General features: G+C 44.3%; 1 protein-coding gene across 1 annotated transcript; it reads left to right on the top strand.

Annotated features, from left to right (window-relative positions):
* Positions 1–4,184: 4,184 nt before the first annotated feature.
* Positions 4,185–20,139, top strand: CFAP263 (cilia and flagella associated protein 263). Its single transcript, XM_023556512.2, has 8 exons — positions 4,185–4,285; positions 7,098–7,224; positions 9,993–10,148; positions 11,234–11,314; positions 14,076–14,231; positions 14,698–14,805; positions 18,900–19,055; positions 20,053–20,139. The coding sequence occupies exons 1-8, from the start codon at positions 4,185–4,187 to the stop codon at positions 20,137–20,139; spliced, it is 972 nt and encodes a 323-aa protein (XP_023412280.1).
* Positions 20,140–20,196: the final 57 nt, after the last annotated feature.

The following is a 20,196-nucleotide window of genomic DNA, read 5'->3' as shown; positions in this document are numbered from 1 at the left end:
GCTGCACACTTACGATTTGTGCACTTTTTTTCTTCTATGTTATTCTTTATTTAAAAAGTTTACTTTGAAAAGAAAGTGAATACACCCTCATGGAGGGACCATGTTCTTTTCCCACTTCCTGCTTCATCCATCTCAGCCCACAGAACTTCCCTGGACACTGGATGAAGGAGAAGCTTGGGCCTGGGTCTGTGATTAAAGATGAGAAAGAAACAAGCCCAAAAGACTGGTCCATTCTTGCCTACCTAGACCCTGTGCTGAGCTCCTACCCGAGTGGTCCCGTGACCTCTTCTGGTGTGTGGGTGCACATAGGCATCTCTAGGTGGCAGCACTCTGATTCTGAGGAAATGAGGCTTAGCCAGGTGAGGTGGCTTGCTAGTAAGTGGCTGGAGCAGGATTTGAACCCAACTTTCGTTGGCTCCAGAGCCCAGGCTCTTAACCCCTTTGCTCTTTTATGATCCCAAGAGAATAGGAGACATAAACAATGCCGGCTAATCTCCTAGCACTTAGCTATGTACTTCCTGATTACTATTTTCAGAATGGAAGCTGCCTCATCAGCTCTGATGCTTTCCTGGGACTTCCTGCCTGCCTTACTCTGGATGGGACAAAGCAATTCCTAGACATTTTATGAGACACCAAAGACTCTGGTCATGCCTGATGTCCCCTCTGCTTCTGGATGAGAACTAAAGGCTTTGTCCTGGCCTTTAGATCAAGCCTAGGCAGAGCTGTAACTCTGAGAAGAAGGAAATTGAGGTCAACATAGACACCAAGAGAGCATGTAAATGACTCACACTAGAAATGGAGGTCAAAGGGAATACCAGAGTATGGAGAGGAACCCACTGGAAGGTGTGTACTACTAATCACCTTCTCTGCTCTGCTCTGCAATTTCCCAAGCTTGCTCTCTCTCTGCTCTGGGCCTTTGCATAAGCTCTGCTCTCTCCCCATATCACTCCCCCTTGGTCTCTGCTTGGGAGCTAAGGTAGCGATTAGTGTTTGTCTAAAGAATGTGACTCACCTGGATTCGAATTCTACAGTCTTCACATCTCAGCTTAGGCATCTCTTGATTAAAGAAGACTTCCATGGCCCCTTGGAATCTGGGGCACCTTGTACTTGGCCTGTTGTAACGTTTATCACCTGTTAACCTGTTGCCGTGGAGTCAAGTCTGACTCATAGGGCCCTATAGGACAGAGTAGAACTGCCCCATGGAGTTTCCAAGGAGTGGTTGGTGGATTTGAACTGCCAACCTTTTGGTTAGCAGCCAAGCTCTTAACCACTACGCCACCAGGGCTCTGCCCTTATCACACTGGGCGGTAATTGTTTATATCAGAGTGTAAGTTCCATGTGAGCAGGGACACCATCTGCCTTGCTGCTCACTGCTGTATCCAAGCACATAGTAGGCGCTCAACAAATATTTGTTGAAGAAAAAAAGTGTTCTTGTGGCCATCACACAATGGTTCACCTCATAGCACCAGGCTGTTTTCCATAGCTTGCAAATAGTCACTTGCCCTTGAGCCCAAGTTCCTTTACCTGATTTTTGAGCACCTTGCCCTTGGGGGAAGATGAAAACAGGCCATTCTTATTTGCGGTTGAAGTGTAATAGTTTGGCTGGATCTGATTCCATCATTCCTAAGTCAAAAGATTTCATGCCTCTAAAGCGCTGCAACAATGCCAGGCAGGGGCCAGTGTCCACCTGGAGATACTGGAGGCTGAGTCACAGAAGAGGGTACCAGAAAAGTGGAGGGAGTGGGAGGATGGGAGAGGGTGCCCTCTGAACTTGATGCTGCTCCAACAACCTTTCTGTCTGTAGCTGTTTGGATTAGCAGAGGCACATTCTCACTGCTTCCTGAGGAAGAAATGCTTCCTCCTAAAACAGGGCTTCTTGAGCTCACACTGCAAACATTTCAAGCCAGGTAATTCTTTGTTGTGGGCTGTCCTGTGCATTGTAGGGTATTTAGCAAGCAGCCTTGGCCTCTACACACTAGATGTCAGTAGCCCCTCCCTCTAAGTTTTGACAACCAAAAATGTCTCCAGACATTGCCAAATGTCCCCTAGGAGGCAAAATAGCACTCACTTCCCCCTACCACCTGATTGAGAGCCACTGGTGTAATGGGGACATATAATGACAGGGCAGCGTGGGATAGCCCTGGGTAAGAATTTTAGCCCCACCCCAAAATAGCTATGTGACCTTGGTCAAGTTGCCTAACTTCTTTGACCCTCGGGTTTCGCACGAATGAACTGGGGGACAACCAAGGTAACTGAATCTCACAGAAACATGCTGATGAAATCCATAAGGTGTAGGACGTGCTCAGCACAGCGTTGAGCACACAGCTAGCACCAATGAATAGTAACTGAAACAATAATTGTTATAAGTGGTTTTGTTAAGCAATAAGAATATTACCTAATTAGTAATAAATATGTTAAGAAGTAATAATGGCAATTACCATTGTCGTGATTTGAAGCCTTGCACGCTGAGTCAGTTTTTCACGTAATTATCTATTATGAACAGCTGCAAGCCGGGGCAGGGGCTCCTCCCACATGGAAGAGGTGCTGGGATGCCTATCTTGCTGCTGTACTTAGCAAACTACTACTTTCTTTTACTCTGTCTCATTTGAGCCTGATAGTAACTTTGCAAGATGTACAAGGTAGCCACTGAAAATGTGTAGTCTCCATGTTACAGAGGTGGAAACTGAAGGACAAAAACGTTGAGTGATTTCCTCAAGCTTGAGTGGCCAATAGCCAACCCAGGGCTGGAACGCTGGGTCAATAAACACACCCTGTTATCAACTCAATCCCTGGCAACCAACCACTTATCCTTTTACTATCTCTGTAGTTTTGCCTTTTCCAGAATGTCATATAGTTGGAATCATATAATATATAATCTTTCCAGACTTTCTTCCACACAGAAATATGTATTAAGTTTCCTCCACGTCTTTTTGTGGCTTTATAGCTTATTTCTTCTTATCACCGAATAATACTCCATTGTATGGATGTGCCATAGTCTGTTTATCCTTTCATCTGTCAAATGACGTCTTGGTTTCTTCCAATTCTGGCGGTTATGAATGTTGTTGTTGTTAGTTGCCAGCAAGCAGATTCCGACTCCTGGTGACCCCGTGTGTGTCAGAGCAGAACTGAGCTCCATAGGGTTGACAAGGCTGTGACCTTTTGGGAGCAGATCTCTAGGCCTGTCTTTCACTGTGCTTCTGAATGGGTTCGAGCTGCTAACCTTTTGGATATTAGTTGAGCGCTTAGCTGTTTGCACCACTCAGGGACTCCTGCAATTATGCGTTAGTGTGCAGGTTTTTGTGGGGACATACGTTTTCAATTCATTTGGGTAAATACCTAGGAGCATGATTGCTGGATCATACAGTAAGATTATGTTTAACTGTCACAAACTGCCAAACTCTCTTCCAAAGTGCCTGGACCATTTGACAGGTCCACCATCAATGAATAAGAGTTCCCACTGCTTCGCCTCCTCACCAGCATTCGGAGTTATCAGTGTTTTGGATTTTAACCATTCTAATGCATGGTTGGGAGCCCTGGTGGTGCAGTGGGCAAGAGCTCCTCTGCTGACCAAAAGGTCGGCAGCTCAAATCCCCCAGCCATTCCTTGGCAACCCTATGGAGCAGTTCTAACCTGTCCCATGTGGTCTCTGTGAGTTGAAATGGACTCCACGGCAATGAGTTTTTGCTTTTTGATGTCTGAGAAAAACTACAATTAGTATGTATGAAGCACCACATGGTGCACAGAGCTGGGGCCCCACAGGGAGGCAGGGGAAAGAAGACACTTCTACAAATTGTCCTAACTCTCTGGGTTTCAGTTTCCCAATCAGAGAATAAAGAGAATCGTATTTATTAGAAGGTTGTTGCAAGGATTTTCAAGATCTGTGCTTAACACGGCCCCAAGGACATAGTGCTTGGTAAACCGTGGCTGCTATTATTATTATCAATTTAAACTGTATTGTTGAAGACGTGAAAGTGTAAGAGTCTAGTCACCGCGAGCTCTGGTTAGCACGCAGTTTGGCAGAGGGTGAGCCGGGCGGGGCCCCCAAAAGCCCCGCCCGTCACTCCCGAAAGCGTCCCGTCGCCCCGGCAACGCGCCACCTGGTCGCAGCCTGGGTGACGCGCCGCCCCTAGCAGTAGGAGCTCCAGGGCGCACTCGGCACAAGCAAGGACCGCTTTGGCAGCGTGATGACCGATGAAGACTCCGAGAGCAACCTCACCGACTCCCAGACCGGGGACGAGAACGAGTTGCCGGTTATCCAGCTGTGCGGGCTGGTGGAGCAGCTCAGGTACCCGCCGGCCAGTCTCAGCCGGCGCCCTCTCCTCCCGGTGGGCCCTGCACCCTAAGTGGGCTTGGATCTATGGTCCAACATGGTGACGATCCAAGTCCGCGTTGACGTTGGGGAAACTGAGACCTCCAGAGTGGGACAGGAATTTCTCTTTGCCTCTTTACCCCTGTGTCTGCACCGCCACTGAGCTAACAAGCCGGAGATGGAGCCACATCAGGGAGGTGACAGGGGCTGAGGCCTGTGGTGGGAAACACCGAGAATAATTGATGAAGCCAAAGTTGCTAGCCTCAGCCCAGGTGGGTCTGTCTAGTGCTAGGCTGTGTGCTTAACCGACCTCCTAATCCATCTGAGGAGCCGGGTGGGACCAAGTGATCTCTGAGGCCCTTTCCAATGCTAAGATTCTATGATAAAATTAATGTGGCAGCAAGATAGAAAGGAGGCTATTGAGATGAACTTACTGTGAGGCCACTGTGTGTCTGAACCATTGGTGCAAGCATGGGACAGACCAATACCCTATATTTTTAGCAGCCTGTGTTATAGCTGCCCAAGCAAGTAAAACAAACCAAAAAAAACCCCAAACCTGTTGCTGTCCAGTGGATTCCGACTCATAGCAACTCTATAGGACAGGGTAGAACTGCCCCACAGGGTTTCCAAGGAGGGGCTGGTGCATGCAAACTGCTGACCTTTTGGTTAGCAGCTAAGTTCTTAACCAATGTGCCACCAGGGCTCCAAAGCAAGTAAAGGGGATATCAAAATTCCAGCATGTAGTTGAGGTAAATTGTACAATTTATTGGTCTCACTTAGAATATCCTGGGTCTGGAAGCTGAACTGATGTTACTTCTACAATCTGGAAATAGTTTAGATCAGCACTGAGGTATTATTACGATTTGTGGTTATTATTGTTATGTGCTGCCAAGTTGGTTCCATCTCATAGCGACCATATGTACAACAGAACGCAACACTGCCCGGTCCTGGGCCATCCTCACAACCATTGGTGTTTGAGCCCGTTGTTGCAGCCACTGTGTCAATCCATCTCATGGAGGGTCTTCCTCTTTTTCGGTGACCCTCCACTTTACCAAGCATGGTGTCCTTCTCCAGGGACTGGTCCCTCCTGACAATGTGTCTCAAGTACGTGAGATGAAGTCTTGCTCCTCGTTTCTAAGGAGCATTGTGGCTGTACTTCTTCCAAGACAGTTTTATTATGAATAGCTACAATTACGTGCCAAGTGTTTTGTGTCTATGAACTTGTTTAATGACACAGTAACCCTAGGAGGTAGGTATGGAAAGGAAGAGACACAGAGGTTAAGTCACTTCCCTAAGGTCACACAGCTAGTCAGTGGTAGTGTTGAGATTCAAACTCAGGCATGACCTCACAGCCCACACTGGGAACATGATATATACTGAAGAAGAAAGGTGCTTTGATTTATCGGGCTTTCCAGTCAGCCTTTTCACAATCTTAAAATTCAGCCAAATAGGAATCAGCTCAATAGTATATGAAAACATCAATGCTACTCTCTTCTTCCTCTCTTTCTTTTATATATGCTGCTGCTGTTGTTGTTGTTAGTGCCATCAAGCTGATTCCAACTCATGGTGACCCCATATGTGCCAGATAGAAATGTGATCCATAAGGTTTTCAAGGCTGTGACCTTTTGGAAGCTGATCGCCAGGCCTGTTTTCTAAGATGTCTCTGGGTGGGCTCAAACCACCAACCTTTCAGCTAGTAGCTGAATGCAACCGTTTGTGCTACCCAAGGACTCCTTCTGTATGTGTGTATTATACGTATATATATGTACACACACATACATAACATACATGCTATATATAAGAAGTTTAAATGGTCATAATCTTGGCATAAACAGGATGAACTAGGTTTGTCATCTCTAGTTGTTTAAAAACCATCTGTTCAAATCTTTCCCACCATTTATAATAAACTTCCTGTGGATTATGCATCTGTTGGGTACTGAAAATAAAAGAGCTGAGAAACAAACCAAGGGAAACATCTGAAGGCTGTGGGTGTGTATAACTTCGAGAATATAGTAATTCGGGAGGAATTTCACACATGAAGATGAAACAATAGCTCCGTTTCAGCGACAGTTGTCCATATAATCCCAGTATTCTGAATTTTGTGGCTCATTAAACACTGCAGGGTCCCTGGGTGGCGCAAATGGTTTGTACTCAACCACTAACCTAAAGGCTGGTTGTTCGAACCCACCCAGCAGTACCATGGAAGAAAGGCCTGGTGATCTGCTCCTGTAACAATCACAGCCAAGAAGACCCTATGGAGCAGTTTTACTCTGTAACACATGGGGTTGTCAGGGGTTGGAATTGGCTTGATGGCAACGGGTTTTGTTTTTTATTAAACATATTAATAAACACATCACATAATTTAAATAGCACTTACTATGTGCCAGTCAGAGTCCTAAAGACCTTACATTCCTTATTGCAACCCTAAAAAGTGGGTGTTGTTATTATTGCCATTTTACAGATGAGAAAACTGAGGCACAAAGAGATTAAGTGTCTTGCTAAATTGATGGTTACACATGTCTAGTAGGTGCTGTTGTTGTGTGTCACTGAGTTGATTCCAATTCATAGCAACTCTGTGGAACAGAGTAGAACTGCCCCCGTAGGGTTTCCTAGGCTGGAATCTTTATGGGTGCAATCTCCAGATCTTTTCTCCCATGGGGCAGCGGATGGATTCAAACTGCTGACCAGTTGAGTGCTTAACCATTGCACCACTAGAGCTAGATACTAGTTATTTGGGGTTTAAACTCTTGTATCAGAAGAACTTACTTGGGTACCCCCTGTCTTGCAGCTATGGAAACTCCGTTCTCAGAATTGAGACAGAGATGTTTGAGAAATATTACTATAAACTGGAGCCTGGGGCTCATCGACATCCACGATTATCCGATATTAAAGTATCATCCTCTGAATTTTCACAGGTACCCAACGGAGGCCTAAGGATTCCTTTATTCCACTCTACTCTGTAGTTGTGAGTTGTGTCTGACCTTCTTAGTGTGCCTCTTTGGCCAATGGACAATATGACTCTCTCCCTGTTCTACTCCTTTTTGTCTCTCTGAAAATTGCTTGATGTTTTTTCTCTCGCTCTGTTTATTATCCTTGTTAAAACTTATGTAACACAACAGTTCAACGTTTTCATGTGTACGATTTAGTGACACCTATTCCCTGTTCTTCTTTGGATTCTTCCTTGCCCTCCAAAGTTTCTCTTTCAAGTGAATGTGAAGGGAATTGGGTTCAATCAGTGGACTGACTCTCCCAGAATACCTTAGTCTGTTAAAAGAATTCCCTGAAATTGGGGGACTCAAATGTTCTCAAGGGCCAGCCAGCCACATGAAGGAGCGAAGTAGGCCTAGCGCGACTGCTGAAAACACTTCCCTTGTCAAAAAGGCTCAGCCAGGCGACCTAGTGTTGTCAGAGGAACAGATCTTTCAAAAGAAGCTGGAAATCTGGATTTTTGGGGGGGGGGTAGAATTTCCTGATTTTAAAAATGTGGGCGCTTAAAAAAAAATCAAAACTGTGTAGGTCTATCATTTAAGGGTCAAACAAACCTATCTTCAGGCCACGTATTCCCTGGGCCACTGCTTTAAATGTATAGAAAACCCAAGGTTTGTATCTATTCACTTGTTTTTTCTGGACTCCATGCCCTGAGATGCAACTTTTCTTCTGTGTTCAGTGTAGGAATCAAATGCTGGTCTGCATCAGGTCACATCCTGCCCATCCCGGAGACATTCTTCCCTCATTTATTTTCAGTTCATTGTCAAACATAGGCCTTTGAAGCATTTGGAGCAGGGCTTTAGGGTGGTTTGTGAAATAGTTGCCACCTCAGGCCTAATACCCAGAATCCTTTTATCATGAGTTCCTTCTCCGTGGCTGCCGTTCAGGGTAATTTCTAGTAGGTCTGGGTGATCATTTTTGATGTCCATCTTGGGATGCTTTATGACTGATTCCTACTCGAAGATGGCTTTATTTTTCTTGGGTTGCAGTTACGAGGCAAGCGGAAACCCAAAGCCCGGTTGGATCGTGTAATAACCCTCACCGTTGACCAAAAATGCGAACTTGTACAAAAGGAGCTGGAAGACACAAAGGAAGAATTAAGGCACCTGAGGGCAAATGCTGAACGGGACCTGCAGGATCAAGAGGTATACCAGTCTCTCAGTGTGGGCCATCCCTCCAACCTTGGCTCCCTACTTCTGCCTCTTCGAGAAGTACCTGGAATATGTTCATGTAATTGTTGGTGTTTTGGAGGAAACAAGACAAATTGAAGGCCTATCTTTAAGAAACTTGCTACCTGCTTGACTTTTTAAAAAATAATTTGTTTTATTTTCTTGTTGTTGAGAATGTACACAGCAGACCATACACCAATTCAACGATTTCTACGTATACAATTCGGTTTTGCAACCCTCCTTTTCTGAATTGTTCCTCCAGCATTAACATAAACTCACTGCCCCCTAAGCTTCCTTTCTAACCTTTTGAGTTGCTGTTGTCAGTTCGATCCCATATAGATAGTTCTTTAAAGGAGTACAATGCTCAAGGGAAACATTCTTTAGCAATTAAGCTAAACTGTTTGGTCTAAAGAAGACTTCGGGGATATTTTTTGTTTAAGGTTTAAAGATTATCTCAGGGTAGTAGTTTTGGGGGTTCATCCAGCCTCCATGGTTCCATAAAGTCTGGATTCCATGAGAATTTTAAATGGAAAATCTTAAAAATACACAAAAGGAGAGAGGCTAGCACAATGAACCCTTCCCTGTGTTCCCATCACCTAGATACAACAATCATCAATGTATGTCCACTTCTGTGTGTGTATGTATGGGAAGCATTTGCCATTTCAACATTCTTCAATTCAATGACATTAGTTATGTTCATCATGTTGTTCAACCATCACCATTATTCGTTTCCAAGTTTTTCAGTAACCCTTAACTGAAGCTTAGTGTTCCCTAAGCATTAAGTTCTCTTCCCCTTTCCCTCCTGCCTTCCCCTGGGAACTGCAAATAAACTTGGTCTCTATACACTTGCCTAGTCTAGGTATTTCATGTAAGTGGGATCATATAATATTTGCCCTTGTCATGGATTGAATTGCATCCCCCAAAAATATGTACATCAATTTGGCTAGGCCGTGATTCCCAGTATTCTGTGATTTGCCACCATTTTGTCATCTAATGTGATTTTCCTATGTGTTGTAAATCCTACCTCTATGATGTTAACGAGGGGAGGTAGGGGGCAGTTATGTTAATGAGGCAGGACTCAATCTACAAAATTGGGTTGTGTCTTGAGCCAATCTCTCTTGAGATATAAGAGAGAAGCAAGCAGAGAGAGAGGGCGACCTGATACTACTAAGAAAGCAGAGCCGGGACCAGAGCGCATCCTTTGGACCCAGGGTTCTTGTGTGGAAAAGCTCCTAGTCCAGGGGAAGATTGATGAGAAGGACCTTCCTCCAGAGCAGACAGAGAAAGCCTTCTCCTGGAGCTGATGCCCTGAATTGGGACTTGTAGGCTACTAGACTGTAAGAGAATAAACTTGTTTGTTGAAGCCATCCACTGTGGTATTTCTGTCACAGCAGCACTGGATAATTAAGACAGTCCTTTTGTGACTGGCTTATTTCACCAAGGGGCCTGGGAACTTCGGTGTCCTTAGGGGATATATCCTTTAGATTTTTGGAAACTCTATTTTTTCTTTGTGCTGACTCCCCTAGGCTATTATTGAGGAAGCTGAAATCCGAGGGGCTGAAGTTCAGAAAGCAGTGTACGATTTTGAAAAAGATATTCTGGAAACCATATCCAAGAAGAAAGGGAGTATTTTGGCCACTCAGAAAGTGATGAAATATATTGAGGACATGAACCGCCGGAGGGTGAGTTGGTAGGTGGTTAGAGATTAGAAGGGAAGAATAAATTCATAGAATAATGACACAGAAATTACCCATATTAGACAGCCCAACTCCATTTGGTCCACCATAAATCTGTCATATATGTACATTTTTTATATCCCCAAAAGTGTGTGTGTGTAGTGTGTGTTTAAAATGCAAGTTTATCAAGGCTAGAATCAAACAGGCAAGATGAATATTAACAGTATATGTGTCGACTTCTTTTTTGTTGTTGTTTCAAGATCTGATGTATATTCATGAGAAAGTTGTGAGGCTGGGCTGGGTCAGCCTGTCTAGTCAGATGACTGCACAGAGTGGGACAGGTACATCTTATGCTCTTTGGATTCCCTTATTATGAGGACATTGACTGTACCCTAGCATGGGAAATGAAGGAGAATGTTGGGGGTTCTCCCCATGTCCAAAGGTGCCTGGCAGTGCAGTGGTTAAAGCACTCGGCTGTTAACCAAAAGGTCAGCAGTTTAAACCCAACAGCTGCTCCGTGGGAGACAGATGTGGCAGTCTGCTCCTATAAAGATTACAGCCTAGGAAATCCTATGTGGCCATTCTACTCCATCCTATAGGGTCACTATGAGTCAGAATCGACTCGACAGCAATGAGGTTTTTGTTTTTCCTCATTTCCAGAGGCTGTATAGCATGTCAAGCTTTGACCCTGGAGACGGTTTAGAAGGATTACTAATCCTTAATTGTTGTAAGTAGTAAAAATTGTATAAGCTACCAAGAGAAAAAAAGACCCAAGAATTATAAGATTGTTTCGTGAAGAAAGGCCTCAAGATACCATCTGATCTTGCTTCTACCCTCGAAGTAGCAGTACACCCAAGAAATCATGAATTTAAGAGCAATATAGCATTTGCACGTGGCAGACAAGCTTCCTCTGCTTCTTGGTCAGGAGGGAAATGCCACAGCAACACCAGCATGGGCAGAAATAAAAGGACCTGAAAATAAGGGATTGAATATTAGGTCTTAAGGTTGGTCTGCAGCCCCAAACCTACCAACTTTTCAAACCAACAGGGAAGAAGAAGAGAAGTTGCTTAAAATGTGCTTTTGTTTTTTAGGATAATATGAGAGATAAATTATGTTTGAAAAATGTTTCTCTCAAAGTCCAGAGGAAAAAAATGCTTTCGCAACTGAGGCAGGTATGTGGATTTTCTCTCTTTCTTTCTTTCGAGATTACTGTGGTAGGTAGAATAATGTCCCCCATCCTCCAGCTTCCAAAGATGTCCACATTCTAATCCCTGGAAACTGTGAATATGTTACTTTACAAGGCAAAAGGGCTTTGGAGATGTGACCAAATGAAGGATCTTGAGATGGGGAGATTATCCTGGATTATCCAGATGGGTCCAATGTAATCATAAGGGTCCTTATGAGAGAGAGGCAGGAGGGTCAGAATCAGAGGAGGAGATGTGAGGATGGAAGCAGAGGAAGGAGCTATGAGCCAAGGAATGCAGGCAGCCTCTAGAAACCAATTCTCCCCTAGAGCCCCCAGAAAGAATGCAGCCCTGCCAGATACCATGATTTTAGCCCAAAGACCCATTTTGGACTTCCGACCTCCAGAACTGTAAAATAATAAATTTGTGTTGTTTTAAGCCACCAAGTTGGTGGTACTTTGTTACAGCAGCAACAGGAAACTCATACAGTTACTGTGCTGGTAAATCAGGGGTTTTCTGTAGACAGAGTTGGCTTGACTTGAAAAGGCCCTTCATATTTATTGGTTATTAGGGGAATGTAGTCTGGGAGGTACAATTACACCATTGAACAGCTTGAACCTAAAGACTCCTGGAAAGGTAGGCATGGAGCAGGGCCTCTAGAATGTGATATGTGGCTCTGTCCTTTCCTAGCTCAATATTTTTATTATTAACTCGAATATGAGCACTGCTAGCATGCCCATCAGACGTGACCACTGACAAATGACGCAAAGCTGGGCTGGGCCATTAACATGTTCAAGGACTACTACTTGATTGACTTGGAACCCAGAAAGACCTCAAAAGGTTGAGACAGCATTAACAACATGAAATGCCCAAGGACAAATGTAAGTCCTTCACTTCGGTCCCCAAAAGTATCTGCATAGGTACAGATGGCTTAGTCATGTTATTGTGGTTAGGTGCCGTCAAATTGGTTCCAACTCATAGCCACCCTACGTACTACAGAACCAAACACTGCCCAGTCCTGTGGCATCCTCACAATCGTTGTTATGCTTGAGCCTATTGCTGCAGCCACTGTGTCAGTCCATCTCGTTGAGAATCCTTCTCTTTTTTGTTGACCCTGTACTTTACCAAGCATGATGTCCTTCTCCAACAACTGGTCCCTCCTTATAACATGTCCAAAGTATATGAGACAAAGTCTCGCCATTCTTGCTTCTAAGGAGCATTCTGGCTTAGTCCTAGGTGCGTGATAAAGTCAGCTCACCTGAAGGTGATAAGGTAGAACAAGAAAGGGGTGATCTTGCTCTACTCTTCTCTGAGTAGTCCCGATCTGGAGTCTTGTGTCCCAGTGTGAGCTCCATATTTGAAGAAAGAACTGAGAAATTAGAGTTCATGTAGAAGGGTGAACTGAAGGGCAAGGGGAGTAGAAGCCATGTTTGAGGAGGAGTGGTTGGAGGACCCAAGACTGATGATCCCATAGAGAAAGGGCCTGGGAGGGCCACGACTGCTGTCTGAAAGTGCTGAGGGCTGCCGGGAGGACAGACAGACTGACTGGGAGGGTCCAGAGGGTAAAACGAGGGGTGGGGATGTCAGAAGGAGGTTTGAGTTCAGAGTAAGAAAAAAGTTTGCCCCAGTGGAGCCACCCAGAAATGGAGGGGAGCTGCCCCCAGTGGGAGTGAGTGCCTGGTACCCTGTGGTTCATGCGAGGTCAGGCATATTGGAGAGGGAGGTTAAACTTGAGATGGAAGTAGATGGATGACCCTTAACCCTAAAAAGCCTTTAATACCCAGAGATGACACTGTTGTGAGTCCTGCTCTTGTAAGCTTACAGAGGAGTGGGGAGTGGTGATGGTGAGAAAAAGTCAACGTATACAGAGGCACCAGTAACATGGACCACAGGCCAAAGCCTTTCAGAAGCTCGGTGGAGAGTGGGCTTACCCTTCAGTGTTCAGGAGCTCGGGGTAGAGAGAGATTACCCTTGGGTGTGGAAAACAGGTTGAGAGCATTTGAGCTGGAGGATGGGTCATATTTGAGTTTAAGGAATCGTGTTGTTTTGGGGAAGGGGAAGAAGATATATCCCAGGAGGTAGATACCACATGAGTAGAGCATTGGGGTGGGCAACAGCAGCATGCACTGAGTTCGGCTGTTGCATACCATGAATATAAGATGGCAATGACCTGGCGGGGAAGGTAAAGTGGGACCAGGTCAGGGGGGGACCTGGAGGGGAACCCAATACATCTGCAGTGCAGAAATGTCAGATGATCAAAGATGACGGTTTATGGGCTAGTTTTCCTGGGGTTTCCAGGTTAAAAATAACTCTTTCTTAAATAGCCCAGCAGACCAGCTTTCTCTGTTCCTTCAAAGCCCTGTTTGGTCACCGCCCCCACGCTCTGTGAGAAGCCTTCCCTGACCCAGTCTTCCATTCTTCCCTGGTCTGTGTGAGAGGCCTCTCTCTGTGTGTCCTCAGCCCCTGCCCACCTCACTGTGTCATACTTTTTGTAAATACCTGCCCACCTGTCTGTGAACCCAGGTGAGGTATGCATTCCTCGAGGCTGGGGGGCATCTTATTTACTCCAATCTCTATCCCCAGTGCCTAGCACCATGTCTAGCATCAAGCAGATGCTCAGTACATGTTTGTTGAATGACTGCATGATGACTGACTTCCAGAGACTCACCAAGAGTTGCAAGGTGTGAGCCATACATTCGGAAGTCACAACTGAGCAGGCCATGATTTCTTTCTTCTATCTGAGCTGTAGAAGGAAGAGGTGGGCGAGGCCCTCCACGATGTGGATTTTCAGCAGCTGAAGATTGAGAATGCTCAGTTTTTAGAGACGATCGAAGCAAGGAATCAAGAACTGATCCAGCTAAAGCTAGCATCTGGAAACACTCTGCAGATCCTCAACACATACAAAGTAAGGCTCGCCCCGATGCCCAGGCCCTGAGCCTTCATGCGCCACCTCCCAGGTCACCCACGGTTCCCACACACCACTGCAGGCTCCCACAGGAGCTGAGATGTCCTCCACTGACTTAATGTCACCTAGCAACAACAACACAACCCTACAAAGTGACAAAACCAAATTTAGAGAAAATCTGGGACTTGCCAAAGTTTCTGTTAGTAAGTGGTGAGGCCAGAAGTTGGGTCCCAGTGTGTCTTACCACTCTGCCTCTACAGTGAGGATAAGACCCCTGAGGCCCTCCTAACCCTGCTTGGTCCCTATCACCAGTTCCCAAGACACCAGGATTCTGTACCTGTTGGAAAGGCAGACCCAAGTTCCTAGGCAATCCTGCTTTGCTCCTGCTTAATGAAGAGCTGTCTACCCATCCCATAGTTCTGAGAGATTGTCTTTGCTCAAGTCTTGCTGTATTATTATATTTCAGAGCAGGCTTCACCGGGGATTGGAAATGTCCATCAGTCTGGACAAGGAGATGGTGCTGAGAAATGAGTTACTTGAAAAAGTTGAAAGAGAAACTGTACAAGCAGAGGAGGTAGGAGAGGGTAAAACATGCCATTTCTGATGTTTGTCTCTACCTACTCCTTCCGACTCAAGGACTTGAGTCAATGTCTACTAAGATCCAAACCATCTTGATTTATTGTCCAGAAAAGACTAGACCATAAAAATCAAAATAGCTCTGGGTTGTTGTCTTAGTCATCTAGTCCTGCTATAATGGAAATACCACAAATGGACGGCTTTAACAAAGAGAAATTTATTCTCTCATAGTCCAGTAGGCTACAAGCCCAAACTCAGGGGAGGGCTTTCTCTCTCTGTCGGCTCTGGAGGAAGGTCCTTGTCATCAATCTTCCCTTGGTCTGGGAGCATCTCAGAGCAGGAACCTCAGGTCCAAAGGACATGCTCTGCTCCCGGCCCTGCTTTCTTGGTGGTTTGAGGACCCCAGGTCTCTCTGCTCGCTTCTCTTTCATATCTCAAAAGAGATTGGCTTAAGGCACTATCTAATCTTGTCGATCTCATCAATATAACTTCTGCTAATCCATCTGATTACATCATAGTGATAGAATTTACAACACACAGGGAAATCACATCAGATGATAAAATGGTAGACAATCTTACAGTTCTGGGAATCATGACCTAGTCAAGTTGACAGATATTTTTGTGGGATGCAATTCAATCCATGACAGTCATCAAAAAGAGATTGGTACATGGAAACTTATAGTGCAGTAGCGTTGCATTTTACTGTATGGGTAGGTTCTTGAGTCAGTTCATAAGATGAAAATCGTGTAGAGTCCATATAACCCTCAAGAATTCCTTAACTGACCCATAAAGTTTGGTGTTCAAAGTGGCATATACAACCCAGTAATAAACGTATTATGCATTAAAAAAAAAAAAAAGCCACAAACCCATTGCTGTTGAGTGGATTCCAACTCATAGCGACCCTGTAGGACAGAGTAGAACTGCCCCATAGAGTTTTCAAGGAGCGCCTGGTGGATTCGAACTGCCAACCTTTTGGTTAGCAGTCATAGCTCTTAACCACTATGCCACCAGGGTTTCATATAGTGATATAATTTCTACGAGAAAAAGTATGCATGTCAAAATGTTTTATGTAATGGAGAGAGAGAGAGCTCTTTAAACACATAGCTCTCACTCAAACAGTGGATGCTCACAGTGAGAGAAGCCTCTAGGCAGAGACCAACTGAAAGATGGCAGAGCTGGGCTCTGTCCTGAGCTTACTCTAGGGTCTGTGGTCAATGGTGAAATGGTGGGTGGGATCATCGGAGCTCCTACATCTACGCTGTTATTTAGCTCTTTAATTCACTGTGCACATATAGTTGAATTTCTATAATGTGCCTATAATGTGATGCAAAGGGGACTTTTTCATGAAGGAGAAAGAGCGTTGGATTCAGATTCAGAAGGCCCGGCATCAAGTTTGCTGCTGCCAGTTTCCAGCCTTGAACAAGCGTTTTAATTAGACAAGGCTCAGGTTCCACATGTGTGAAATAGAGGTTACAACTCTTGTTATGGTGGCCAGATGCAACCACATATAATGGTGCTTTGTCAAACTGTAGAATATTATTGTCTTGAATGGGTGCAGAGTGTCTCCATCACTACGTATGGCCCCAAGCCTACCTAACGGCCAAAAAGGCACAGGATTGCTACCTCTAACTCAGTTTTGTCAGGATATCCACTCATATCCTTGATGGAGAACCCACACCCTCTGCAAAAAAGCCAGTCTCAGTGCAGAGTGGCAGGAAGCAAAGTGAAAGCAAAACCCTGTGAGCGTGCTCCGTGTAGAATTTCTCTTAGCCCTTCTTTATTTTTCCTTTGGGTTGATATTCATTAGATTACAAGTAAGACCTGAAATCAGTTTTTAAAAGCCTAGCATTTACTATTTTGTATATTTGGGTTTTCAACAGCTTTATTGAGCTATAACTCACATACCACATAGTTTGACAATTTAAAGTTTATGATTCAGTGGTTTTTAGTATATTCACGGAATCATGTATATATCACCACAATTATTTTAGAACATTTTTGTCACCCAAGGAGAAACGCTGGAACCATTAGACTCTCTCCTCATTTCCCTTCTCCATCATCTCCAGCCCTAGGCAACCACTAACCTACTTTATCTATGGATTTGCCTGCTCTGTTGTTGTTCGGTGCTGTCCAGTTGGTTGCAACTCATAGCCACCTTAGGTACAACAGAAGGAAACACTGCCCAGTCCTGCACCATTCTCACAACCATTGCTATGTTTGAGCCCATTGTTGCAGCCACTGTGTCACTTCATCTCATTGAAGGTCTTCCTCTCTGCCACTGACCCTTTCCTTTACCAAGCATGATGTCCTTCTCCAGAGACTGGTCCCTCCTGATAACGTGTCCAAAGTACATGAGATGAAGTCTCGCTATCCTTGTTTCTAAGGAGCATTCTGGCTGTACTTCTTCCAAAACAGATTTGTTTGTTCTTCTGGCAGTCTATGGTGTATATTCAGTATTCTTCACCAACACCATAATTCAAAGGCATCTATTCTTCTGTCTTTCTTATTCATAGTCCAGCTTTCACATTCATATGAGGCAATTGAAAATACTATGGCTTGGGTAAGGCGCACCTTAGTCCTCAAAGAGACATGAAGACTTCAAAGAGGTCTTTTGCACCAGATTTGCCCAATGCAATACATCATTTGATTTCTTGACTGCTGCTTCCATGGGCATTGATAGTGGAGCCAAGTAAAATGAAATTCTTGACAACTTCCTTCTTTTCCCTGTTTATCATGATATTGACTATTGGTCCAGTTGGCTGTTCTAGACATTTTATAAAAATGAAACCATACAATAGGTGGTCTTTTGTGACAGGCTTCTTTCACTTAGCATACTGTTTTCAGGGTTTATCCATGTTGTAGCCTATAGCAGTATTTAATGTCTTTTTATGGCTGAATAATATTCTGTTGTATGGATATACCACATTTTATTTGTCCATTCATCAGTTGATGGACATTTGGGTTTCCACTCTTTCACTACTATGAATAGTGCTTTTTTGAATATTCCTAGACAAGTTTTTGTGTGAATGTATGTTTTCTTTCCTCTTGGATTTATATCTAAAAGTGGAATTGCTGGGTTATGTATCTTAAGTTTATGTTTAACATTTTGAGAAACAGTTGAACAGTTTTGCAAAGTGGCTGCATCATTTTATATTCCTATCAACAATGAGAGTTCTGATTTCTCCACATCCTCGCCAACACTTGTATTTTAGTCATCCTTGTGGTTGAGTGGTTAAGACCGTGGCTGCTAATCAAAAGGTCAGCAGTTCAAATCCACCAGCTGCTCCTTGGCAACCCTTTGGGGCAGTTCTACTCTGTGCTATAGGGTTGCTATGAGTCAAAATTGACTGGATGGTGATAGGTTTTTTGGGTTAGTAGGTGTGAGGCGGCATCTCATTTTGATTTGTATTTTTGATTTGTATTTCCCTAAAGACTAATGATATTGAGCACATTTTCATATGTTTATTGGCTTATATAAGGTTATGTATCTTATTTTCTCTACTTTGGAAATATATCTGTTTGGATCCTTGGCTTATTTGTTAATTGGGTTGCTTCTCTTTTTACCATTGAGTTGTAAGAATTTCTTACATATTCTGGATTCAAATCTCTTATCAGATATGTGATCTGCAAATATTCACTCCCCTTGTAAGGGTTTTCTTTTTTTCTTGATTGTATTGTTTGTAGCATTAAAATGTTTAATTTTGATGAAGTCCAATTTATCCATTTTTTTTCTTTTGTTACTTGGGCTCTTGTGTCATACCTAAAAAACTCTTACCTATTCCAAGACTGTAAAGATTTACACCTATGTTTCTGTCTAAGAGTTTTAGAGTTTTAACCCTTATATTTAGGTCGACCCATTTTGAGTTCATTTTTATGTACGGTGCAAGACAGGGGCCCAAATCCTTTTTTTTTTTTTTTTTGCATGTGATCATCTAGTTGTACAAGTCTCTTCTTCCTGGGCCAGAAAGAACAGACTTTTCTTTCGTTGAAATGACTATTCTTTCTCCCCACCCCCATTGGACACCCTTGTTGAAAATCCTCTGAGCAGGAGCTGTCAGGGTTTCCTGGGTTGAATTGTCTTTCCCCACCCAGGACCGGGCCAAAGCTGAGTTTTTGAACAAGAAGTTACGGAAGCAGCTGGCCGAGTTCCGAGCACCACCGGTGATGGCATATGTCCGGGAGAAGATCATAAATACAGAGCTGGAGAAGAGCATCAAGACGTGGGAAAGGAAAGTTGAGATCGCAGAGGTACATCACGGGAGAATCCCGAGTTGGGCAGTCTTTTTCGCCCTGAACATTTTTGCTTAGGACTTTGTTTTTGGGGGTAAGAACATAGGAGTTTGCAACATTTGTGAGAAATCTTAGCCGTTGCTTTATTATACCAAAATGAAGGGTGGTTTTTGGCTTTCAAGTTCCTTTCTCATTGTTCAGGGTGGGGTCTTTTCAGGGACCAGGGAGAGACTCTGTAGTAATGGATGTTGTTAACTTCTTGTTTTCTTAATGAACTCTGGAAACTTACGAATTCCCCCTGCCATTGGTAATTTAGTGATTACTACTTTATACATAGATAAGCCATTTCTTAAAAAATGAGATAAGAATGGATTTTTAATATCACCCAGCACCCAATTCCATGCATGTACATAGTGTGGGTCTGTTTTTAACTAATCCCACAGCCCAATAAGATACAGTCTGCACAGTAGCACCCTGGCTCCTTGTGAGTCTTGGAGGAGAAGCAGGCAATGTGGAAATGATCTGCTGACAGCAGAAAGAAGAAAAGGAAAGCACCGAGATTGCCGCAGGCTTGGCTGCACGCTGAGGTCACTTCAGATATCATTTGAGTACCTTAAAATCACCATTGGGTTACTCGGGAAATGAGTGGGAGCTTGGCACATACAGGCCTTGGCCCAGGTCCCAGGGTACTTTCTCCTGCCTTTCCCCTGACCACATGGTGACAGGGAGTGAACTGGGATCCAAACTTGGGCCACATTCGGAGCTGAAAATCAGCAAGGAATCGTAGCAGGCACCTGCAACTTCTCACTTTATTAAACGGAAGCATGCTTCTTGGAAGAATCTCCAGGATGGGTGCTACTCATGGGTGGCCCCGCCCAGCTGCCTGCACAGCAGGACACTGCCCATGCAGGGTCACACGCACAGTCAGCAGGGCTGGATGAGAGCTGCATCCTGGGTGGTTACAATCAGTGGCAAAATGACCTCCTTCCCCCCACCCCTTTTTCCTCTTTTGCAGATGTCCTTGAAAGGCTACCGAAAGGCTTGGAATAGAATGAAAACCACTTGTGAGCAGTTGCAGGCAACCGGCCCCCCTGGGAAATAACCAGAGGAAGATCTGGGCTCGACCACAGCTGCAACCCAAGAAGTGATCCATTAAAGT

The sequence above is a fragment of the Loxodonta africana genome, chromosome 21 (assembly GCF_030014295.1).
Source record: "Loxodonta africana isolate mLoxAfr1 chromosome 21, mLoxAfr1.hap2, whole genome shotgun sequence".
NCBI lineage: Eukaryota > Metazoa > Chordata > Mammalia > Proboscidea > Elephantidae > Loxodonta > Loxodonta africana.
This window is presented reverse-complemented; position numbering and strand designations above follow the sequence as displayed.